The sequence below is a fragment of the Podarcis liolepis genome (genome assembly GCF_965112155.1).
Source record: "Podarcis liolepis genome assembly, chromosome: 9".
Taxonomy (NCBI): domain Eukaryota; kingdom Metazoa; phylum Chordata; class Lepidosauria; order Squamata; family Lacertidae; genus Podarcis; species Podarcis liolepis.
Genome location: NC_139564.1, coordinates 66,583,457 through 66,609,700, shown reverse-complemented (window position 1 = coordinate 66,609,700; position 26,244 = coordinate 66,583,457). Strand labels below are relative to the sequence as shown.

Here is a 26,244-nt window from a genome sequence, read left to right as displayed (position 1 = left end):
AAAACCAGCTCTGGGAGGGGTGAAGGAAGAGTTCGTTGGGAGGTTGGTTGGAGTGGGAGTGAATTGGGATAAGAGTCTGGGGGTAGGTTGAGTTAGTGTAGTGAAATAAGCTGAGTCAGGAACAGTTAGGAGCTAGGAAGACAAGTAAATATCTGAGAGGTGGTTTAGGGAGTGAGAGCAGGTAGCAGAAGTTATAGGTCATGATTGTAATTGACCAATACCATTTATGAAACCACACGCTTGTTAAACTGCAATAAATAAACAGAAGTTTATGTTCCAATTTAACCCTGACTGGACTCAGAATTGTACCAGGTAGGGCCTGGGTGGTGGCAGCGAGAAATCAAGTGGTGGCACAGGGATCAATAGACGGTGAAACGTCTGGGGACCCTGTGTGATCGCCACAACATACCCCTAAACATTTTGTGAATTGAACTTTGGCCTCATTGAGGGGCAATATTACATTATGTGTAGGAAAATGAGAGTACCCCTAAACATTTTTTAAAGAAAAAAAGCACTCTCTCTCTGTGTGAATGCAATAATGGAATACTGAATGGTATAGTTTTTGTAAAATATACAGGGATTCATGATATGTAAAATGAACAACAGAAAGAGAAGGGAAGTCACTGATATCTTAAGGATGTAAAATGAGTATTTTAAATATATATTACATATATATATGTGTGTCTAATATATATACGTAACATATTACATATTCAACTGCATATTACTCAGTTGTTTTTGTGTGTGTGTATAACTCAGTGTGTATTACTCAGTATGTGTGTGAATAATAATAATAATAATAATAATAATAGTAAACTGAGTAATAGACTCATGGAGGGGAAGGTGGGAAGTCCAGAGATTTGGAGGAATCTTTAAATATGGCTATATATGGTTATATTGTTATGCTTTTATATTTGTTATACCAAATAAAAATTATTTCAAAATAAAAAAAATAAAAATAAAGCGCTGGCCCTGAGTGTGCTCAGCCCACGTGGCAGGAGTCAATAAGACAGCCATGCTCCTGAGCATGCGCATCCCCACGTGGCAGCTTCCCATTCAAAGGGATGCCCCTGAGCGTGCTCACCCCCCAAAAACAACGCCATCTCGTTCCCAGCTTCGCTGCACCCAGCCGCCCCTTCTTGCCTTGCTCCTTTCCCTTGATTAAGAGAGAGACCCTTCAAGCCCTAAGGGCAGGCGCGGCTTCGCTCGCCGCTACTGCGCACGCCCCACCGCCTGCGTGGCGGCGCGCATGCGGAGTGGCGTCCTCGGCGGCGCGAGCGGGCAGCAACCGCCGCATCGGCTGCTTTCGTCAGCGGAGCGCGAGCGGCCCCCCCCCTCGGCGGGGGGCGGGGCTTCGGCGGCGGCGCGGGCGGCATCCTCGCGAGCTGAGGCGACGACGAAGGAGCCCGTCGCCTGAGCCGAGCCGCGCCGCCGCGCCGATGAACCGTTGCTGCCCCACCGCCACCGTGAGGAGAGCCGCGCGGCCGGGAGGGATCCTGCTGCTGCCGCTGCCGCTGCTCCTGCTGCTGCTCCTGTTGCCGAAGGCGGATGCCGCCGCCGCCCGCGCTGCTTCCTCGCCTTCGCCGCCGGCCCCGGGGCGCTGCGAGGCGGAGGCGGCGGACGTGGCCGGCGGCGGCGGCAGAAGGGGAAGCGGAGGCGGAGCGGGTGGAGCGGCTTCTGCGGCTGCTTCCGACAGCCCGGCCCCGGGGACAGGTGAGAAGCAGCGGGTGAGGGAAGCCGCCGGGGGGTTGGAGCATCCCCGCCGCCGCCGCCGGAGGAGGAAACGGGGGAGCCGCCGAGGCTTCCTCAGCGCTGAGGGAGGGAATCTTCGTTGCGGTTCCTCAGAGGCTCGCAGGGACGAGGACGCGTTGACGTCACGTGTGGAGCGGCGGACGCGTGTCTCGCTCCTTTCGCCCGCTGCGACGCGCGAAGTTGGCCCCGAGTTGGTGGCGCGGGGGCGGAGATGCGGATCTTCGGCGCCGGCATCTCCTGCGGGTGAGGGAGGCGAAAGGAGTAAAAGACCATTAAATGCAGGGCACGGAAGGGATCCCTCGGGTCTCGCCTCTGCTCCGGGAGGAGGGGGGGGGTGTCGGCGTCACGTGTGGAGCGGGAGACGCGTGTTTCGCGAGAGCGAGCTGTTGTTGGGGTGTGACGCGTGTAAAGTGGTCCTCAGTTGGGAGGGGAGAAGCCAAGGGGCGGGGGAGCTGCTGGTCTCTCCAAGGATGGAGCTTTGTGGGGGGTGGGGATGAGGGGAAGGGAAGAAAGCCTCCTAAAACCAGCCTTTCTCAACCGTGGGTCCTCAGATGTTGTTTGCTTGCTCCTTGATTCACTGAATTTATATACCGCTCTATACCTGGAGGTCTCAGGGATGTTCACAGAAAAGATCACAATATATAAAATCAAAATAAAAACAATAACCCAATAACACCCCCCCCTAGCTGCCAGGATGGGAGTTGTAGTCCCACAACATCCGAGGACCCGAGTTGGCCTCAGGTAACACTCAGGAGGTTCTGTCCTGCGGTGAGGTGTGTGCAGGATGAAAACTGGGAAGGCTTTTAGTGCTAGTTATCGCTGAACTTAAGATCTGATGTACCTTTGGATGTGTAGGTGGGAGAAGTAGTGGCGTTTTACCCTAAGTGCTGCATAATAGGGAACACTTGACAGAGTTTGGTCATTGGTAGTCCCCCCCCCCAAATGATTTTACTAATTTTCCAGATTATTACCAAACCAAATTACTTCAATTTAATACAATTTCATAAAATCAGGTTTCCCGCTGCTGCTGCAAACATATGTCGATCATTTCCTCTCGTAGCCGCATCATCTCTTGTTTAAGAGACATTTTTTCCTCCTTACAAACAGCGCCTGTGTTACATTTTATAAATATAAAATCCATTGCACATGTGTAGTCCTTCATATACATTGTGGTTTCAGTCCTGGCGTGCTGGGAGAATTAATTACTGTCTTCCATTCTTCAGTTCTTTGCAGTGTTTGGTCATTATTATTATTGTTAATTATATTTATACATCACTTTTTTCCTCCTAAGGAGCTCAAGGCTGTGTACATGGTTCTCCTTCTCCCCAGTTCATCCTCATTAACAACCCTGTGAGGTAGGGCTGGTGACTGGCCCAAGATCACCCAGTGCTCTTCCTTGCTGAGCGGGGATTCGAACTCTGGTCTCCCAAGTCTAACTGTTAAATCACACTGTTTAGGAAACCTTCTGAACACCCTTGCTGTATCTACACTGAAATGTAGCCAGTGTTGCACCCTTTCAATTCCTGTCTTTGAGTGGAGCATTAATGAAGAGCTTAGGATTTCAGTTTCAGTTTCAAAGCCCCCCTTGGGCCAACTCCTCATTTATCTTACCCATTTGCAATGTGTTGGTTTTTTTTACACGTCTTAAACGGCTTGTAAAAAATAAATGGAGTGGGAAGGCTGTCAGTGCAGTTCTCTTGGCTCTTTCATTGCTCATCCACTTATTCCTGCAGAAGAACCAGATGTGTCGGCAGGCAACTCTGGTCCTCTCTCTTTTTCTGTGTTTGAATTACTAGTCAAAAGGAGTAGAAGCAGCAATGCGGAACTGAGGCAAGTGTGTGAAGCTTTCCCGGCAATCCCAGACTTCTAACTCGACATTAGCCCACAAGGAAGTTACTATAAAAATGCTCCGGAGGCTTTAAAAATAATCTTCGTAGGAGGGTGCTGTTTAATATTTATCATCCTATTGTCTGCATGTTTTATAGTTGTGTGTAACTGGAATATAGCAACTGCTCTAACCATTTATCTTGCGTCTGGGTCTTGCGCTGTGCAGAGGGCAAAAGACGCTGTTTGCACGTTAGTGGAATCTGAAGCAGAGTGAAGGAAGTTGGGAGTGCAATAAACAGTCCTATGAAGTGTTGATAATATATTATCAGCAGGAAGACTTGCTCAGAGGCGGATGAATTCATTCCCAGGAAATAAACTTGCCATCATACTGTTGAAAATGAGAAGATGGAATGTAGATTGTTCTGGAGGAAGTTTCGTGGACGTGATAGATGGAACTGAAACTTTGACATTGTCCTGTGAATCCTGTACTTTGACATCTTCAAAAGTGTGTTCAGCGAACACCTTGACAGTGAATCACTTTCCTGCGGGGAAAAGTAACCATTTTGGAAATGAATTGACCATATTGCAGACACTGTTTAAAAGCAAATTTAAAAGCAACAAAACATGGAAGTGTTTTCAGAAGTATGTAGCTTCTGCGAACGATGGCAAAAAAGACAAGTGTGCTTCTGTGAGAAAGATAAGCATCGGGGGGGGGGGAGAGCATATATCAGGTCATTTGAAGTGTGGGTTATTACAGACTTTGCAGAATTTTCTTTATTTGTTACATTTGTGCCCTATCTTTCTGTTAGGGTGTCCAGAATGGTATGTGGATGGTAGTATCAAGTTTTCCAAACAACATTGTGAGGTATCTTAGTTAGGCTCAGAGCTGGTGACTTGCCTGTGGCCTGTCAGTGAGTTTTATGAGTAAATAGGTATTTGAACTCAAGTCCTGTTCTAATGGCTGTTCAGCACATTGCAGAATGCCACAGGGAACTGTTTTGTCCTCCTCCTGGATGTTCTTAAGGTCCAGAACTTGCTTGGCTTTGCTACTTTGCTTTTTCTAATAGTATTTCTGTAACTGGGAGAAGCAATATAACACAGCCAGGAACAGCTGAAGAGCCAGAGAAAATGTGTCCTGTATTTGTGAGTTCCTGACTCAGGGTAGTTTTAGCAATTTCTCCCAGCCAGAGGATGCTGCGAGGAGCCAGAGGTTCTAGGTACCAAGTATGGCTGCTGCTTTGGTGGGGCCAGTGGGTATGAATGGGGAATTGTGGAGCACTCTGCAGTAGTAAATGATGGAATAATGTTGGGGATTTGACTAGTGTTTTCAGATAACTAGATTGAGTGTGTGATTCTATTTTATCCTGTTAGCATGGGAGTGGTCCTGTTTTCTATTTTAAATCAGTGTTTCCCAACCTTTTTTGGGCAAAGGCACACTTGTTTCATGAAAAAAATCTCGAGGCACACCACCATTACAGCCCCATGACGTCAGCGCGCAGCGTCACGCCGGGAGGGACATGAATTGCTAGCAAATTACATAATCACCTCCTTGAGGGCTGGCTCATCTTCTCCGAAGGCAGAACCCCATTAATTAACAGCACAGACTCACACCATAGCCAAGACGAGGGGGGGAAACCTCAGTCATGCACAGTCATGCACATGTGGGGGGTAATGAGGACGAAGACCGGGCAGAGAGCAGGGTTCAAATCACCCCACCTGGCCAGGACAATCCCTGGGTGCTCCCTTGGGCCACTTGCCTGACCCACCTCGCAGGGCTGTTGTTGCGAGGATAACACGGGGAGAACCACGCGCGCCCCGGGAGCTCCTTGGAGGAGAAAGCGGGCGATGAATGCAATGCACGAAATATATGAGAGGCGACCAGGTTTTGCAGGTGAGGGGCCCCCGCCAGCCTCCGCTTCCAACACCCGGCGCAACGACGCCGAAGTTTCCCCCCGGGCTCGGCTCGGGGAGCAGCGCTGCTCCCCCCCGGCTCCCCTTCGCCCTCCCGGCTCTCTCTGCCGCCCACTGGGGACCCCCCTCACCTGCCAAGTCTGGAGCGCCGGTGGAAGTTGCATGCATGCATGCAGGGCGCCGCGTTGCCATTGCATTGCACTGCACTCCATGCAACACCTGCACGCATGCATTGCCTTGCACGCCCGCCAAGGGGTCTCCCCGCGGTCCGATGCATCCCCTCCGGCGCGGATGCAGCATTGCAAAAATAACCCCCCCCCCGACGCAGCCCTACCTGGGGGGCAGCCTCTGCCTCCGCCGCTCCGCCTCCGCGGGGATCCCCGGGCTCCATCCTGCCGCCCGATCTCCACGGGGGCGCAGGCAGGCTGCGCGGGGTCTGCGCGGAAGAGCCCCTGCCCGCCCGGCCGCCGCCGCTGCGCTCATTCCATGGCCGGGAGAAGAGCACTTCAAACAAAACGCCCAGCCCGCCAGGCCACACTGGGAAACGTAGTTCGTGCACCCCGCGCGGGCGCGGAGCCCAAGGGCGAGGGGACTACGGATCCCGGCAGCCCCCGCGCCGGGGACGGAGGGGGAGAGGCCGGGTGCAGGGATGGAGGGACGGGTGGGCGAGCGAGTGAGTGAGTGGCAGCCGCCAAGCCTTGGCCGAGAGCCAGGAAGGGCCTCCCCGGAAGAGGAGGAGGAGGGAGGCGCAGAGTGGGAGGGAGGGAGGGAACCCCAGGGGTCATCTAGTGACGGCGCCCCAATCGAAAATTTGACTTTAAAAAAAAAATCTTTCGAATTTTTTTATTTTTCCCGTGGCACACCAGGCAACATCTCGCGGCACACTAGTGTGCCACGGAACAGTGGTTGGGAAACACTGTTTTAAATACTTTGGCTTGGATCCATGTTAATGGAGCAGGGCTTTCCTGCCCCCTTTTCCTCTGCAGCCCCCTGAAACCTTGCTGCTGTGAATTGGTTGGCCCCTGGGATATTGAGGGGAGTGGTGGCAATTTAGGACCTAAACCATGATTTATACTGTAATAAATCTGAAAAGTTTGTTATCCAGAAAAGTTTTTTCTGGATAAATAGCTTAAGGATCTGTGGTATTTCCAGAATAGCATGACGTTAAATTAGGTTTCTCTGTTCTGTTTTTTAGGATCAAAGACATAGTGTACAGTGAATCATTTACCCTTCTTGCCTTTTCTCTCTCTTTTGTATAAAAACAGTTTCTCAGCTCTGTTTTTCTTCTTTGGTCTAAAAGAAGCTTTGGCAAATGGGCACTGCCCTGGTATGTATACTGTGATCTTTTAGGTGCCAAGTGAAGACCAGTTTCTGTTCTCCCAGACCTTTTATTTACAATCTTATGTATTGTTTTAGTTCTTGCACCAGGTTTCCCGTTGCTGGTTTTTTTGTTTTTTGTTTGGCTGGTTTTAAGTATTGTTGCTGCTGGGGGTTATGCTGATTTTAGTCAAGTTTTGCAGAGTTTTACTTTATTTTGTTTATTGTGTTGGGAATTGTATTTTGTATATTGTTTATGTAAGCTGCCCAGAGAACTTTGCTGATTGGTGGTTTATAAATTAATAATAATTACATTTATAACCCATCGATCAGCAATGTTCTTTAGGCATCTTACATAAACAATATACAACATACAATTCACTTTGACTTACAGTGTATTAACATCTCGGGATTTGAGGGATTCTTACCTGTATTCCAAGTTCTCAGCATATTTCCAGTCTACTGTGGGTATGTTTTTCCCTTATCAGTTTCTTCTAGTTGATCTTTCTTTTTCTGAAGTCTTCCTGTAGATTGATATCTATTGCGCTATGCTGCTTTTATCTCAACTTTCTAAATAGTGATTCTGAAGTACAGCTGCATGTTTACACTGATAAATGAGAAACAATCCTACTTGACAAGTGATGGTATGCTGCATATATTCTAAGTTTGGGATAGGTTGTGGTAAATTGCCATGGTTCAAGTGTCCTATATGGAGTGCCTAATATAGATGTAGGACTTTACATGGATTCATGTGAGGAGCCTTTCAGCTTTGAGGCCGGGAATGGAAATTGGAACCAAATTCTTCTTCATATTACTATGGCTGAAGATGTCATTGCATGCAAAACATCTTATTCAGCAAACATTGTCAACAACAATCATTTGTTTAGCAAACTTTTCTGCAATACATTACTCTGGATTGTTTTGGTTTTTTTGGGGGGGGGGAAGGGAAGCTATTTCTGTCTCTTTGAATTTTTACACTTTTCTATTCCAAGAACTCACAACATGTACTAGCCTAAATCAAAATATAAGCAAATAGCTAAAGCGGACTTCATAAAATAAAAATTCACACAGTTCCAATGGTTGAAATCCCAGCTTCTCTTCTACTTCCCAGTAGAGCAGGCCATTTCCCACTGACAGTGCCTCAGTTTTACCTGGATTGGGCTTCAGTTTATTGGCTCTCATCTAGATACCAAGACAAGACAACAATCCAGCACATTTATAGCCAAGCCTGCCAGATGTAAAGGAGAGGCAGAGCTGTGTGTCATTTACATGTTACTGACAGCGTAATTATCAAAGTCTGGATGACTCCACTCAGCTGTTTCATGCAGATGTTAAATAGCATAGGGGGTAAAATCGAACTCTGAGGAACCGCACATAGAAGGCTCCATGGGGCTGAAGAGCACTCTCCCAAGTAGCGCCCTCTGGAAATGCTCATTCAAGTAGGACTGGAACCACTGCAAAGTTAACAAAGGACACATAAACCCCAGTTTGAATGGATCTAGAAAATCAGTTGTCTTCAAGAGCACTTGGATCTGATCTGCAATATTAGTCTACTGAGTATATTTTTGGTCCAAGCTGGATTTTGCTTATTAGTTTTTCACAATACAAGATATCAAAAATAGTAGAATGAATGTGCAGTATAGCTGGCATCTCTTTTTAAGGATTAAGAAAACCAGAACTGAATTAGAAGCGGTGATTTTTGTGTGTATTAATTTTCTGATAATAAAACTCTGGATGAAGTAAAAAAAAGTCTGTTCCCTGGGAACTCTTATGTTTCCCAAACTGAAAGTTGGTGATTAACTATCTATGAAGTATCTTGCACTGCTGGTGACAGTTATATAATGACCTGTCTTTCATTCTTTTTAGATACAGTTATCATTCTGCAGTGCTGGTTGCTGTGGAAACCAAGCTATGTGATACCCACAGTAGTTAAAGCAAATTCATTATGTAATAGTTATATACTTTTATATTGCACTAATTACAGTAATCTTGCATTTGTACAAACCACAGGTAGTGAATGCTATATATATGTAGTACAGTGGTACCTCGGGTTACATACGCTTCAGGTTACATACTCCGCTAACCCAGAAATAATACCTCGGGCTTCAGGATGAGAACAGAAATCGCGTGGCGTTGGCACGGCAGCAGCGGGAGGCCCCATTAGCTAAAGTGGTGCTTCAGGTTAAGAACAGTTCCAGGTTAAGAATGGACCTCCAGAACAAATTAAGTACGTAACCAGAGGTACCACTGTACTGATAGGCCAAAAAATATATTACTGTTTATCACAAATATGTGTTTCAGACTATAGTGTTAAGAACAGATAGTTTTCAGTTGGGAATATTATTGGCTACTTTTATCGCAGACATCATTTCCATCGTAAATGGAACTTCAGAAAGGATGCAGTGCACAGTAGAAATTTAACTTTCAGCTTCCTGTACACATTTGTATTGGTTAGGTTTGCAAAAAGTTGCCACATTTTTTATATGCAAAGAGTTGATTTTAGATAAACAGTGCTAAATGAGGGCTACTTCCCACACACCCATCTTTGGTAATGTCTCTTATGCAATTATTGGCTGAGACTAGCCTCTCTTCCCAGCGGTCTTGCTTCCTTGACTATTAAAAGACGATTTCCAATCAATATGGAAACGAGCAGTGGATAATATAATAACAACTCTAGGATTCAATCCACAGTTCTTACTTAACATGGGGAACGAGCAAGCAAAAACCATTATCAAACAGCGTGTGGTCTTCTTCTTTCTTTGCCAGGTCCCCCCAATTTTTAATTAGTGAAACTAGAAGATACTCCACTTCCCAAATGCCATACATAGCTAATCTTGAAATACCAAAACAACGAAGGGCTTTCGCCTTGACACATTGTCAGGCCTTCCCTTCAGCAGTTCAGGAAGGTAGTTATAGGAAGATACCATATGAGGAGAGGAAATTCCCATGTGGCTCTGGGCAGCAGGAAACAACGGAGCATGCCCTTCTTCATTGCCAGTATTACATAGACATTCAAGCTAGGTTTATCCAGCCCATCCTATATAAGTTCCCTGGGCGTTCAGAACAACACTACATCTCCGTATTAGTACAGGACGATAGCCCAGAAGTCACATATTTAGTCGCCAGATTTTGCGCTGCCATGATAGATATTTGTCGAAGGATGGTCTATGCTACAAATCAGTCCTAAATAAAAGGCCCATATTGTTAGAGCTGCACTTCTGAAGCCCCACCCCATACAGCTGTTCTTTTTTAACTGATCTCCTTTAAATTTTCCTTATTGGTTTTTATTCATCCATTACCTATGCTTAATCAAGTATTCTAGGTATATGTTTTAATCTACGTTTGGTTCTTGTTCCCAATTAATTTAATAATTATCTGCTTAGAGATGTTATGCTATTTATTTAGATGTTTTGCTTCTGCTGGTCTGTGACCGTAATAAAGTAAATTCATTCATTCTTATGCAACATGTCTCTGAAAATCCCTTGCAGTCATGCCCCTGGAAGCCACATGATTGGCTGAGAATCCTAAAAACTTATTTTTTGCATGTGTTCAGTTACACAAAAGTACTTCAGATGTTGCAGAAGTGATATGGTCAACTCAAAGTTGGGCACCTTATATTTGCTGTAATGTGTGAAGTGCCTCTGATCATTGTTGAAAATATTGGTGTATAGTGGCAGACTTTAAGTTTTCATTGTCTTTGCTGCCTGGAGAAGGATGGGTTTAATTTCTTCTTTTGCTTTTTAGTACTTTTTTTGCGGGGGGGCAGACAGTTAATTTGTTTTCTGTGACACAATTTGATTCTAGTGCTCTGGCTGTTGAGGTCATGTTGTTCCTGCTTATATTTGGTGTTCTTTTGTCAGCACGCTTTCTGAAGGGATCAACTGCTGTTCGTTCTTAACATGAATTGTTGAGCAGGGCTAGAAATTTTTATCGCTGCAGGCTTATAGATCAACAAAAGTATTTATTGATTTCATGTACCTATCGCACGGGTGATAAGGTTGGGAAATAATTTTCTTGAAGGAATTTTTTTACTTAGCTGTTCAACCAGCTTAGGACAACTAAAGCTTGGACCTCTTCATTCAGTGCTATGAGTCACATGGTGTGTCAGTTCTATAAAGTTAAGATCCCTCACCCAGCAAAGCATGCAGGGTTGGTTTTAGCAGAGGCCTTTGGCTTGCTTGGGTGAAATGCCTCCCAGTATGCAGGCATATCCATACGCTGGAAGGGGTTCACACATGGAGACATGATCGCTACATATTTCAAGTTCCATTTTGTTTTCTGGTATTTTATTTGACAGAAATTGTGGATTCAGAAGGGATCTTCATTTTTCAGTAGCTCTTGTACTAAGTAGCACCCCTGTTTTTTTTAAAAAAAACTTGTTTTGAACATGAACTTAAATCCCATCGATTTCCGAGCAGCTTAATTCAGAGAAATAAGGCATGCTGCCTACATGTCTCTTCGTGGATTGAAATTGTCTTCTGTATCAATTTTTGGGTGAAACACTTATTAAATTACTGGGTCAGCATTATTGTTTCGTGTAGTGATAAGTAAGTAACTTATCCACACTTGTATTCGTTTTGTCAAAGAAGGGCTTAAAATACACATTTCAAAGCAAATGATCATGCTTACAGGCATACTTGAGATTATGGTGTTTTGTAATTAACAATGAAAGTATATCATATTTTTTGACTTTGTGGTCTGATTGTTGCAATTCCAAGTATGTTTGATTCTGTCTTAGCTTAGTAGTAACCTGAAATGCTCCAGTAAGGTGGTACAAACAAAAACGTTGGCTAGCAAGATCTCTTTTCCTAATTTATTTATCTCGCTGCAAACTGTTCTTCCAAAGTTACATCTAAAGGCTTGGTTTTATTTATCTAATGAAATTCTTGCTCTGTTTAACAATAGTTTTATATCTTTGTTCAGTAGTTATTGTGACCTGGTCCCAATAACAGAAGCACCCTTGCAACAACAGAAACATTCCTGTTCAGTGTTGTCAATAGACATTCCGTCTCTTAGGTGCCACCCTGTTCCTCTTGGCCCAGCTACATGTCAGAAGATAATGCAGTATCTCTTCTGAAGAGAAGGAAACTCCATCCTACTATACATACTATTCTTTTTGTCTTTTGCAAGAAGGAACATTTTTCTTTGGTATTTCCAAAACTCATTCCTATATTGGTTTGTATGCAAACAAATATGGAAATATAATTGACACTTCAAAATATGCCATATTTGAAAGAATATATATAGAAGAAGAGCCATGTTCATACAAACCAAAAGTTTTAAAAATGCAATAGGATTCCTGTTGAATTGGTCCAAGGGTCTATCTATAATAGTCAGCCAGATGACCCTGGGAAACCCATGGCTAGGCAAGAAGGAAATACTCCTTCCTGATAGTTTTCCCTCCAGCAAATGGTTTTCAGTGGGATGCTGCCTCTGCACATGGAGGTTCCATTTAGCCGTCATGGCTAATAGAGTTCTATCTCCCCTCTCTGTCCCCAATTAGTCTAATCCTCTTTTAAAGCTATCTAAGCCAATCTCCCGTCAGCACATCCTGTGGCTTTCAAGTCCATAAATTAATTGTACGTTTTGTGAAGAAGTATGTACTGTTGTCCACCCTGAATCTGCAGTCTGCCACTCAGTTTCATTGGGTGACCTTGGAGGAGCTAGAATTACATGAGAGGCAGAAAAAATTCTCAATATGTACCCTCCCCATAACATCACGGAAAAGCTGCAACCCTTCTTGAGTATCATTTATACTGAAGAGCCTCTGTCAATGCCTAAAGATGTGGGTGTTGCTCACCTTTGAAAAGTATTCATCAAATGCAAGCCATTAAATTAGGTTAGTTAATTTTTATTGTTTTATACAATGTTGTTCAGTTTAAACTGTTTAGTTGAGTTAGCTTATATTTATAATTTCAATAAAGTACTGTATGTATTGATTTTTTTCGTTTGGCTTTTACTTATTAATATTATGATCGCTTTTAATTGTTTCTGATCTTTTAAAATTGTTATTATTTATTTGATATTCTATCAGTTGCATTGGGCACAATTTTGTGGGAAAGCCTCATGCAAATAGATAATGCAGTGATGTATAAACCAAGATTCCATTCCAGTTGTGCCATGTGTTAAACCTTTGCTGAGTAACAAAGTTTTGTCTGAGCTTCTACACCTATTAAAGGAGGGCAAACCAGCACGTTACAATATGGTTGTTTTTTTAAAAGCAGGCACTTCCAGTTTACTGCCAATCATCTTGGTTATATTTCACTGCTGTCTGGAACATACATGTGTAGGAGGGTGACTTACTGAATGTATTAAATGCCCACATTGTTTGTCTTTGGGGGTGTTATTCATATATCTGATTAATATAGAATTAATATTCTGGATATAGAATATGGTCTCTCACAGCAGGCAGATTACTGAATAGGGGTGGACTATTGGATCGGGTGGAGTGGTCATTTGGATAGGTTTCAAAGATAGCCAGTTGTGGATTCAGTTGAGCTCCCTCATTGCCTTCCTTGGTAGTTTGCATTTGGCTAGAGACCTTATTGTATGTGGGATAATGACCCTCCCTATACCACACAGCAACACACTTAAATACTACCAGGAGTCTTGTTTGGTTGGTGTTACACTTGATTATAGGGATGCGGATGGCACTGTGGTCTAAACCACTGAGCCTCTTGGGCTTGCTGATCAGAAGGTCAGCGGTTCGAATCCCCATGACGAGGTCCCAGCTCCTGCCAACCTAGTAGTTTGCAAGCATGCCAGTGCAAGTAGATAAATAGGTAGTGTTGTGGCAGGAAGGTAAACGGCATTTCCGTGTGCTCTGGTTTCCATCACGGTGTCCTGTTGTGCCAGAAGCAGTGTGGGATGTTTTAATATTTTGTTGTGTTTTCCTAGAAAAAAGGGTAGGAAGGGCAACAGTGTTGTGATTGTTTGGGATGGGAAACCTACTTGCATCTTGCTAATTTGTCATGCTTATTTCAAATGCTGCTTCTTTGCTGTGTCTCATGAAGAATTCTTTCTCTGAGCTGCTTTGAATTCATTTGAATCCATTTTTAAATTTAGCTTTTCAAAGCTTTGTTTCAAGTTCTTGTTTCAATATAAACAAATGCATAAAGAAAACTTCATGCTTTACAAGCTTGTGATATGTAATGACTGTGAAATATCTAGCAGTCGTGTTTAAGGGCATGAAAGAAAGTAATGTTTCTTTCTTCCGTAAACACAGAGAGTAAATTTGTTGGCGTAGAAATTATAATTGGGCTTCACTAACTCTATTCTGCCTGGACCAACAACAGACACTTTGCCTGTTTCTGGGATAGGGATGGAGACAGAGGAAGGTAATATTACTGTGGCTGTGTAAGGAGCAGGGTGTGGCACTATGGATCTATCAGACAAGGCCCTGATGTACCAGGAGAAGCTGAGATGCAAATGGCAAGGGTTTAGACCACACAAAGGGAGAAAAGGCATTGAGATCTGAGAAATGGAGTAGAGAGAAATAAAAGAGTTGAGGTACCAATAGTTACCTGTTCCAAAGAGAGTAGGAGTGGGTTTCCTGAGTTTCACAGGCTTTTGAACAGAGGGATTGGATTGAAAACGAAGGCATGCATTGTGGCTACATGCAACTTCTGAATTCCACTTAATAAGCATTCACTGAAATGTTTCTTCAACTGAGTGGCAATGATGTGGAATCTAAAAGGTAAGGTAATGTAAAGGACCCCTTGACGGTTAAGGTGTCTATGGGGTGCGGCGCTCATCTCGCTTTCAGGCCGAGGGAACTGGTGTTTGTCCAAAGACAGCTTCCCAGGTCACGTGACCAGCATGACTAAACGGCTTCTGGCGCAGCGGGACACTGCGACAGAAACCAGAGCACACGGAAACGCCATTTACCTTCCCGTCACAGTGGTATCTATTTATCTACTTGCACTGGCATGCTTTCGGACTGCTAGGTTGGCAGGAGCTGGGACAGAGCAACGGGAGCTCACCCTGTCATGCAGATTCGAACCGCTGACCTTCTGATCGGCAAGCCCAATAGGCTCAGTGGTTTAAACCACTGTAGGCCACCATAGAGTTCTGTACCATAAATTAGGTTGAGATGGGAATTCTAGACCAAGATGGGTATCCTAAAGTGAAAACGATGGACCACTCTGGGGCCTGGGCTGAAGTCTGGTTTCTGAAGTCTAAACTGTTCTTGGCCTTGAGGGCAAAATAGTGAGGTGTCAATGGATTTTCCTGTGCAAAATAGAGATGGAAGATACTTTCAGAGATACAAATGATTGCTGTTTATGTTACCAGTGGAGGCAGTTCTTGCTGGGGAAGCCACTTTTTTCTTGCCAGGATGGCCTAATGGAGGCACTTGCTGGTATTGGCAGTTAGCCAATAGATCAGGCACAATTAGGTCATGCGTCTGGAGCACTTTATGTTTGCAGACATTGCAGAGAAGTTAGTCTCCTATTAATGAAGATAGTTTGTGTACAGCTAGGCTTACTGCTTCTTTCATCCTTGTCTTGCACAGCCTCCTGTAGAGCAATGCTAAAGAAGCCAAGGTGTTTAGCAGCATGCACAGAGTGCTAGCCAGACTGGCCACCTGGTTAATAAGCAGCCAAAGGCAGACTCTCCGTAATGATAGTTCTATTGTAAATAGATACACCTTCAAGCTTCTGTTTATTTTTATGCTTTCTTTGAGGGGTTAACAATAGGTAGCCTCTCTCCCCTTCACTGTTTATTGGACAGAAATTCTCTGTACCTGAAGCACCTGAGAGAAAGACTGCAGTGGGATAGTGATTGACATTTAAAAGATGTTATATTTTTGCTTCCAGATAGACAGATCTGGAATCTTTGAATCCAATGCCATAGTTAGTGGGGTGAGCTATGAGCACTTATGGAGTGAGCTATGAGCACTGTCACTTGTTTTAGCCATGTGTATTATAAATATCTTTGTTTCTTCACATTCCTTTCAGTGTTCGAAACTCCCATTGTTCTAGGCGCATTTTGCGACAGGGAATTTCATCAGTGCAAGCATTTTCAGATCTCTGGGCGCAGTACTGTGCCTAAGATTTCAGATTAAAACGGCAGAGTGGAAGGAAAGGAGGAGCTTTTCCTGTCTCCCCACTTCCAGCTACTCTCTGAAGACTGGAGAAGAGACCCTCTTAAGAATATTAGGGGGGTGGGGCAGGGGAAGGACTAGACCATGTGAAAAATGAACATAATAGTTTAGCTGCAGTTCATTCATTTTCAACTTTGTATTCTTCTTGTTAGAAAAGCGCACCTAGACATTTCGTTGTTGCACCCATAACCTAGGTGCAATTTAGCTCCTTGCTTTCATATGTCAGTTTCTAACACTGATTCGTCTGGAAAGAGGTGCGTAGACGTCTTTTTAAGGCTAAGGACCAGGAAAGTGGGATGGTGTACCTGGGAATTCATCATGTTTTGAACACTGTGGACCAGAATTCTTTCACCGCTGTTGTACTGAGGAACATAGTCTGGTGGTTTGCCAGTTCCTTCTGAGATACCACACCCTCTTACTTTATGGCCATCACACAATAGGGGACTTGAAAAGTTTCCAAATTAAAACTTAGTACCTTCTGCTCACTGGAACAGTTGTATTGTATTTACAAGAATAAACATGCAAGGAAAATGGAAAGGGACCATAAGTAGGAGGCAGGTATTGAAGCTTGGTTGAAATATCCTGAGATGTTTTGTTATGGTTGATATTCAGTGTTATGCAGCATAGACTGTTGGACTTGCATAACTATTTCAGTGATTCTGCTGTGAGTATGAACTTGGTTAGAACTGCTACATAGTTCTTCAAGTATTTTTGTTTTTCTTAAAGACCAGCCCAACCTACCATTTATTTACAGGATTTTTATGCTGCTTTCCAGGACCATGGCCCTTTCAAAGTATCTGGCAATCAAAATCATAATAAGCTGTAGCAAAACAATATCAATACAAACTTTAAAACTACATTTTTTAAAATAAAAAATATATCTTTATCCCTGCCTAAAATTCAGTAAGGAGGGAGCCAGCCTCTAGGCCAGGGGGAGGTAGTGTCACAAACAGAATGCCACAACTGAGACGGCACCACACTATGTACTATGCTTAGCTGTGAGAGTGCAGTTGTACCTTGGATCCCAAATGCCATGGAATTCAGACATTTTGGCTCCGAAATGCCACAAACCTGGAAGTGATTGTTCCGGTTTGCAACTGTTCTTTTGGAACCCGAACGTCCGACGGGACTTCTGCAGCTTCTAGACAACCAGAAGCCGCTATTTGGTTTCCAAACATTTTGGAAGTAGAACGGACTTCCGGAACGGATTCCGTTTGACTTCCAAGGTACTACTGGACAAGGAAGGCCTTCCCAGCAGAGCTTAAGGCATGGTCTGGCAGATAATGGAAGAGGCACTCCTTCAAGTACGTGGAATGCAGGTTGTTCAGGACTTTATATGGCAACAACAAATCTTGAATTGAGTTGTATCATATTGGCAGACAAAGCAGTTTGTACGCGTACATTATCTATTTTATTAATTCAAAAAAATTATGTACTGCTTGATTGGGGGGTGGGGAACCACAAAGGGGTTTTTGTGTTACATGGCCCCAAACAGAAGTACCACTCACAATCCTGATGCTGCACCAGTTGCAACTTCAGGATTATCTTCACAAGTAGCCCAGTATAAAGCACATTGCCGTATGTTAAATGTAAGGTTACCAAAGCATGGATAACTGTTACTAAGTTATCCTGGCCCAGGAACAGCTGCAGCTGTGGCCACTGATGCCACCTGGGCTTCAAGTGACAGTGCAGAATCAAGGAGCACTCCCAAGGTACAAAATTGTTCCTTCAGGAAGTGTGCAACCTCATCTAGCATAGGCCATACCTCCAAATCCCGGACACAAGAGCCATCCATCAGCTGCACCCCCATCTTGTTGGGATTCAGCTTTAGTTTATTGGCCCTCATCCAGCCTGCCTCCAGACACCAGTCCAGCATTTGCAGAGCTTCCCCTCATTCATACTGGGGAGAGAGAAAGCTGGGTTCCCCCTGCATATTGATGGCGCCATGTTCCACATTACCAGATGACTACCCCCATCAGTTTCATAGAGCTGTTAAACAGCATAGGAGACAGGATGGACCACTGCCGAACCCCACAGCATAGTAGATGGGGGACCAAGCAGTAGTCCCGAAATGCTACTCTGTGGAAATGATCCTGCAGGTAGCAGAGGAATCGCAGTATCATTATGCTTTCAATTCCCAACCCCGTATTGGCCTGAATATAAGCCTCACCTTCCCCCCCAAATTCCGACCGTGAAAAGTTGAAAGTGTGGCTTATATTCGTGACCTTATGGTATGTAGCCAGGAAGCCCCCACCCCCCCAGTATGCAGCCAGGAGCAGTGAGGAATGGAGCAGCTTATATTTGAGTATTTTTTCTTTTCTTCTTCTCCCCCCCCCCCCGGTCCAATTTCATAGGTGCAGTTTATACTCGGGTGTGGCTTATATTTGGGGCAATACGGTACTTGAGGAGGATTGCATTGTTGATGGTCTTAAAAGCTGCTGATAGATCAAGGAGAATCAATGGTAAACCAAGTAGTGGTTTCACACACTACTTGTGTCTCTTTTCGAATAAAGGTTATCATCCAGGGCAATGAAAACTGTTCCAGTGCCAAGAAGCCAGATTGAACCTTCCCCTTCTTCGCAGATTATCCAGACTGTAATCCAGCTCCTAGAAAAAAACAATTCAACCTTCTTAAACTAAATGTAGCCCCATGCATTATAAAACAAAACACTACCTGTGGAACCTGACAAAGTTAAGGAAAAACACACCTAACTCATCAAAACATCTATCATATTATAAACCTTACCTTATCTTATACAGTGGTGCCCCGCAAGACGAATGCCTCGCAAGACGAAAAACTCGCTAGACGAAAGAGTTTTCCGTTTTTTGAGTCGTTCCGCAAGACGAATTTCCCTATGGGCTTGCTTCGCAAGACGAAACGTCTTGCGAGTTCTTGCGAGTTTGTTTCCTTTTTCTTAAAGCCGCTAATAGCCGTGCTTCACAAGACGAAAAAACCGCAAGACGAAGAGACTCGCGGAACGGATTAATTTCGTCTTGCGAGGCACCACTGTATCTCATTAGCAGTATATAAACTCCACTCAAATATATAAACCAAGACTTGAAAACCTCACTTTAGCAAACCGCTCTAACAGAGTACTCAACAGAACACCTCTTTACCAGAGCATTTGAACAAACTCCACACTTTATAACCTCACCTTTCATATAGGTAAAGGTAAAGGGACCCCTGACCATTAGGTCCAGTTGTGATCGACTCTGGGGTTGCGGCTCTCATCTCGCTTTATTGGCCGAGGGAGCCGACGTACATCTTCCGGGTCATGTGGCCAGCATGACTAAGCTGCTTCTGGCGAACCAGAGCAGCGCACGGAAACGCCGTTTACCTTCCCGCCTGAGCGGTACCTATTTATCTATTTGCACTTTGACGTGCTTTTGATCTGCTAGGTTGCCAGGAGCAGGGACCAAGCAACAGGAGCTCACCCCATCGCGGGGATTCGAACCGCCGACCTTCTGATCGGCAAGTCCTAGGCTCTGTGGTTTAACCCACAGCGCCACCCGCGTCCCCCACCTTTCATATACCTCCACACTAAACCTCCAGACTAAAGAATCTTCCACCTAGACAACTAGTCCATTAATTGATTGACAGCTTCAGCAAATCACAGTCCACACAGTCGCAGGTCAAAATTCCCGACACTGACAACTTGAAACAACTAAAGAACCCAGAAGAATACATCCAAAGATACCTGTTCACAGCCCATTGTCAAAGAACCATGAAAACACTTGTGTAAACTTTTCACATCTATTCTGGCCTGTTACTTTAGAATTGCAAGCTTCCTTGCCACACCCGCTACTTCCTGGTGAGGCAAAACTCTGTGATACACATGAACACTATTGTGATACACACGAACTCTGTGATACACATGAACACTATTGAAAACCATTACCTTACCTCTCTGACCTTATACCTGCCCTTACTCTTCCGGAGAAAAAACCTGAAACAGATTGAAATGGGTCCAGATAATCCAGTTCCTGCAAGCATGCCCAAAGTTGCTGAGCCACCACCCTTTCTGCAAAGCTTAGTCGTACAAGTTTGTTACACTCCTGTGTTGCAACATTATGAAGTTTAACTCTTTTTGCTGGTGCATTGCAAAGAATTTATATTACTTCTATATTCTGTTGCACTTTGGGGAACAGTGAACCTCTCCCTGCTACATGCTAAAGAAGTAAGCAACTTCAGTAATATATGGCTCTTCAATATCCCCCTCCAATATCTCCATATCTCCTTCAATATCTCCATCATAGTATTGAGGACTTCCTAGAAAGTAAACCATGAACCTCAATTTAAGAATCATTCTTTAGTTAATAATCTCAAAAAAGATCAACTATTTCAAACACTTCCCTTGCATATACTGAATGTTTGATTAAATGCGATGTAACTAAAGATGTAGTGAAAACACCAGGAGCTCATTAAAGATCCCCATAAAGGGCAGATGAGCTTTAGAAGCACTTGAATTCTAGTTTGTAATTTCAAGGCTGAGAGTTTGAGTGATTTTAGGGATTCTTGTATTTGCTTGGAAAAAAGATCTGAGATCTTTCAAAATAAGCAAATTGGAAGATGTATAATATTTGCTAAGGCAAGCCTGTCTATTTCTAAGTGTAACTTAGCTTTGCAGATAACCTATGGCTAACAGATTTTTTTCAATGAATCTGAGGGAGGTCTGGTAACCCTAAGATAGCCTATCCCAGCAATGCAGATGTTTTCAAGCTTTGTACAAAGCCCATGATGTAAATAGCAAGCTTGCTCTTTGTATTCCTGAAATGTTGCTACCTTTCTATTCTATCAGAATAAAAATTCATTGAGACTTGAAAAGCTATATACTCAAATGTGAATCAAAACTGATCCAATTTTAAAAATCATTTTACTTATTTTTTTATTTCTCTCCTTTGGTAGGAACTTAAGAAATAGTCTAGGAAGGGAAAACAATTTCTGGTCAGACTGCAACTTAACTAATGAATACTTTTGGGAGAGAGTCAAAAGATCAAGGCATGTGTTCTGGATTATAAAAAGGAATTTAGATGCCAATGTCTTACGTTTCATTTTCTTAAATCTTTCTTCAGTAAGAGAGCAATTACAGCATTAAAAAAACCAAACAAAGTCCTTTTGTACTGTAGTTGGTAAATCTTCATTTCTGTAACATTGTGTGGTAGCTGATTAAGTCCTGTGATTTTGAGTTCAAGAGTTTTTCAAGGCTTGTGCTTGTTTTCCATATATGTAGTAAATGTTACTGCACAGTAAATTATGAAATCACTAAACAAAACACTACTTAAATGTCTGAGCTTGCCGTCAATTAGTAATGCCTTGTTCAGAACAATTTAGATGGTATTTTTGCTTTAGGAGTTCTTGGTAAGTATAAATTGAGGATTTTCGAGCTTTTACTGAAATTCTGGGGTTTTAATTATTAGTACTTGGACTGCAAATACTAGAAATGTTTATTCAGAAGCAAGCTCTACTGTGTTCAGTGGGAGTTACTTTGAGGTAATATTTCTAGGTTTTCCATTTTTAAAAGTTCATATAGTAGCTGTTGCTTTATGGGAAAGCCTTGCAAAAAAAAACCCCCAAAACTTTTCAGATAGTACTGATCAGCTCACGTTCCTTCTCAATATTTTTTCTTACTGATATTTTACGCCATTGACCAGTTATGAAGGCTTGACTTGTATCTTCTGATTTTCCCATCTTTCTTCCCTCCTGTGTTCAATATGCTGCCCAGTTATATTGTTTCTCCCCTTGTAAATATGTACCAGAATGTATAAAACACAATATCCAATTGACAAAAGCACAAAGTGATAAATTAGTTCTTAAAAATAAGAATCTGTAATTTACTGTAATCGGTTTTTAATTGCAGAATCTCTGATCAGTTGCTGATAATCAGATGACCAACAGGATGCTTGTATCACTGTTTATGTTAAAGGTGCTTTAATGATGAGCATGTTGACTAGAGCAGTGTTTCCCAAACGTTTTTGGGCAACGGCACACCTGTTTACTGAAAAAAAATCTCGCGGCACACCACCATTAAAGCCCCGCCCCGTGACGTCAGCGCGCAGCGTCACGCCGGGAGGGACGCACAAAAGTGAAAGTTTTTTCCCTCGGCAGCTCCTCTCAGCTGCGCTCAATCCGCCTCGGAGCGCAGGAGCGATGCCTCTCTCTGGCTCTCCCTCCGCGCAGGCTGAGGGAGGGAGGGAGGGGCGCGTGTGACCCGTCTCTGCTGGGAGACCAAACCCAGCGAGGCAGAGTCGCGCGGAGGCGCCCAGGCAGCACTGCCGGCTGCGAGGAGGAGCGCCAGGCAGCAGCAGGAGGCGCGGCCTCTCCTCGCCGCCGCCGCCCCGCCTCTCGCCGCCCGACTCGCCCGCCTCCCTCCAGGCATCTCGCGGCACACCAGCCGATGTCTCACGGCACACTCGTGTGCCGCGGAACACCGGTTGGGAAACACTGGACTAGAGCATTAACTGCTATAAGAAATAAGGTGATTAAGACAAAGCAGATAAACTCATACTTTGAGGTGTCATTGACAGTGCAATTCTATGTATGCTGACATGCAGAACTACATCTCAAAATTTAGGACACAGAGGAGAGTTTTGTTCTGGTTTGTGTGTTTATCTGAAAAGGCAAACCACATTCATTTATTATTATTTATTATTTAGTAAATTTCTATACTTCCCTACACCTGTAGATCTAAGGGCAGTTCACAACACTTCTCTTCCTCTAGTTTCATTGAGTTCAAAGTGACTTCCTCCTAGGTCAGTGAGTACAGGATTACAGTTGGAGAGTTCCCTTAATGTTAAAAAATTCTGTTGGACTCCAACTCCCATCAGCCCCTTCTGGTATGGGCTATTGATTAGGAATGATGACAGTGGTTGTGCAGCAACATCTCAGGGGCCACCTGTTCTACCTCCTTGTTTCAAAATTGCAGGAAACTTGGTTCAGTGGTTGAACCTACCACATGCTTGCTAGTTTTGTCAGGAGTATTTGTCACATGCTTTGCTGTGATCTATCCATTTTGTGTGTGTGTGGGAGACTCTACTGAAAAAACTCAGTGGCTGATAGCTGCATTTTTAATCTGCTGTGATAAAAATAGAATTGAGAAGGTGTAAAAGGAAGATGATACATATCAAAAGGGAGGGACGTATCTGTGGTGGTATATTTGCAATGTGGAAGGTACCTGAAGGGTAGCAGTATTTAGCAAGCACAGCAGTTTTTGTCGTCCCGCAAAGACATGTATAAAGTACCAATTTCTGTATTTGGTAAAGTGCTAATAGAAACTTACGTCGTTTAGGTCCAACAGGACTCCAAAACGCAGGAGAAAGCTCTGGGTTTGTAAGTTTCTTTTAATGACTGTTGCAGATGACCTAACAAACTTTAAAGCAGAGATAGGAACCTGTGGCTCTCCAGATTATGTTGGATTTGAACTCGCATCAGCCCAATTCTGCCTGGCCAATGTTAACAGCTGATGAGAGCTGTAATTGAACAACATTTTGAGGGCCACAGGTCCCCCCTTGCTCTAAGGCGTTCCTGAATAGGAACCCCCTGTTTGCCTGTGAATAGCACCCACGTACAAGAGGTCTGTTTTATTCACCGTGGGTAGTGTGTGAACATGAACAACTGAAGACTTAGTGTGTGAATTATGGTAGGGTTTACAGAGAAGTTTCATTTTCCAGTTTTCTAAAGCTTCTCTAGCAATCCAGTCTTAGAGTTGTGTCCAGGTTGGGAAAGACTGCTTTAGCGAATGCTGAAAGCAATATGTTTTCCTTAATTCTAATGCGGGCTGTGTGTGTATTCAAATGAAATGTCTCTTGATTTGTTTAGGAGTGGCATGTCAAGCAGCTTACTTTAAAGTTTAGAGTGACTGATGCATTGCAGTTAAAGCCAAGAGGTTTGTCTCCTTTAACGGTGCATGTAAAATCTTCCTCCCATTTTGGCTTAAAATTTCAATTTTCTCCATAATTGCATTTCTTATGACTTGATTATGTTATGCTTTCATGCATGCACAGAATATAAATCAGATGCCACAGCAAACTCCAGCAGCTGATTAGAAAGGGTTTATTGCAAGATGGCAAGATGTCTATCATTGCCTCACAAATGTATTGCACAATATCCTTTTTGAACACTGCAAATGTGCACTGCTGGACATGATGATGATGATGATGATGTTATTTATAAGCTGCCCATTTGACTGGGTTGCCCCAGCACTCTGGGTGGCTTCCAACAGATTATAAAACTACAGTAAAACATCAAACATTAAAAGCTTCCCTATACAGGACTGCCTTCAGATGTCTTCTAAAAGTTAGATAGTAGGCAGATTGATCGACCCTGCTTCTAGGCAAAGCCTGCAGAGAGGGACTGGAAGGGAAAGTGGCATTGGGGAAAGAGAACCGCCTCTTCTATACCAGGCCTTCGGTGGATCTGATTTACCTCCTATGCCCTTTTAAAATGTGTTTTTGTTGGGGGGGGGGAAGCTATTGGGTTGTTGTTTTTATTTTTATTATATATATTGTGGTTTTATATCTTGATTTTATTCTGTGATCCGCTCTGAGGCCCCTGGGTATAGGACGGAATAATAATAATAATAATAATAATAATAATAATAATAATAATAATTGCCTGAACCTTACTTCTGCAAAGGGGCCAAGGGAAACACTGGTTGATTTCTTACCATTCTTTAGGCCTAGTAAACCTCCTTTTTCCCCTCTCTAGCCCAGGCTTATGTGTGTCCATTGTTTGTCTCTCTTCTTCATACTCTACACACCTCTTCAATAGCCAACAACTCTGCCTTCTCTTTTCCATCATCTGACATAGTTTCTTATTGTCTCCTCTCCTATGCTTCTTTGCCCCCTTCTGTCTTCTGATTTGCTGACCGTGCCTCCAATTACTTCTCTCTTACGCATGGCAGATACTCCTTTGTCCTGAGTGGCATCTACTACCAAAGGGATTGCAGAAAGCAGGGATTGCTGTTCCATCAGTGTTTTGGGAAGGATACAGGAAATTATAAAACGCATGGGCAGCTTTTGTGGTCTCAAGAGCTGCAGCTGGAAGTGTCAAAGAGGTGCATGAAGTTTAGGAGCTACAGTTTGGTGACCCCTGAACCAATCTATCCTGTTCATTACAGAGGAAGAACCATGTATGAAATTTTGAGAATAGTTGTAGTTCTATTTAATGTCATCAGACTGCATGTCCTTTTATATGAAATAGTAGTGGTCTAAACCATGGTATTTTGTTTGAAAGCTATATGGGCATGTTAACTTTGAAGGTAGCAGGGAAACTTTCTGGCAAGAGAAGAGGGGGATCAGTACCTAGGTTGTAGGTGGAACTTATTTGGGATGGTAGGAATAGTATAGTTACAATCAGATGGAACAAAAGGATAAACCTTTTGGGTTTTGTGGTATTCCTCTTGTTGTATGCATGTAGTCTTTAAAGCTTGCAGTTTGCCCTTGATCTTGCTGCAGCCGGTTTCCTCCCCTGCTAACTCTGTTCACGTTGCCTTGACAAATACTTCTAGTCACCCACTAAAAACAAAAAAACCTTTATATATCAGTCAAGATGCTGCCATCTCCCTTTCACCAGTATAGAGGAAACACTGTGAAGCTAAGAACAGATTGTCTCCCTGTTTGTGTTTCCTTTGCTTGGCACTGCAGCCATTTCCAGTTGCTATGATGAACCATTTACAGAGGAAGTTCGGTCAGCCACTTCAATTTCTTTCTTACCCGGGAATATGTGGAATACTGATAGGAACTTGAGAACAATGCAGCCGAAGTATTCTTTCCTTGAGCATGTGTATTACAAAATGTCAAACTTAGAAATCACAGAATTGTAGGGTTGGAAGGGATCTCATAGGTCATCTAGTCCAACCCCCTGCAATGCAGGAATCACAGCTAAACAATGCCTGACAGATGACCATCCAACTTTTGTTTAAAAACTTCCAGTGAAGGAGAGTACAAGGGAGTCCATTCCATTGTTGAACAGCTCTTACCATCAGAAAGTTCTTCCTATTGTTTAGGCGGAATTGCCTTTCTTCTAATTTGAATCCATTGGTTCGGGTCCTACCCTCTGGACCAGCAAAAAACGAAGCTTGCTCCATCTTCCATGTGGCAGCCCTTCAGATATTTGAAGAAGGCTATGATATCACCTCTGAGTCTTCTCTCTTGTACAGCAAACTTACATAACTCCCTCAACTGTTCCTAATAAGCCTTGGTTTCCAGATCCTTCCATCATTTTGGTCAGCCTCCTCTGCAGACGTTCTCACTTGTCAACATCCTCTTGAAACTGTGGTGCCCAGAACTGGACACAGTACTCACCGTGGGGTCTGACCAAGGCAGAATGGAGTGGA

At 43.6% G+C, this 26,244-nt stretch overlaps 1 protein-coding gene across 1 annotated transcript in view; it reads left to right on the top strand.

Moving 5' to 3' along the window:
• Positions 1–1,265: 1,265 nt before the first annotated feature.
• Positions 1,266–26,244, top strand: part of STIM2 (stromal interaction molecule 2) — a 73,707-nt gene continuing 48,728 nt past the window's right edge. The window contains exon 1 of the mRNA XM_083459891.1: positions 1,266–1,713. Within this exon, the coding sequence (XP_083316017.1) occupies positions 1,440–1,713 (274 nt within the window). The 5' untranslated portion in view covers positions 1,266–1,439. The remainder of the gene's footprint in view (positions 1,714–26,244) is intronic.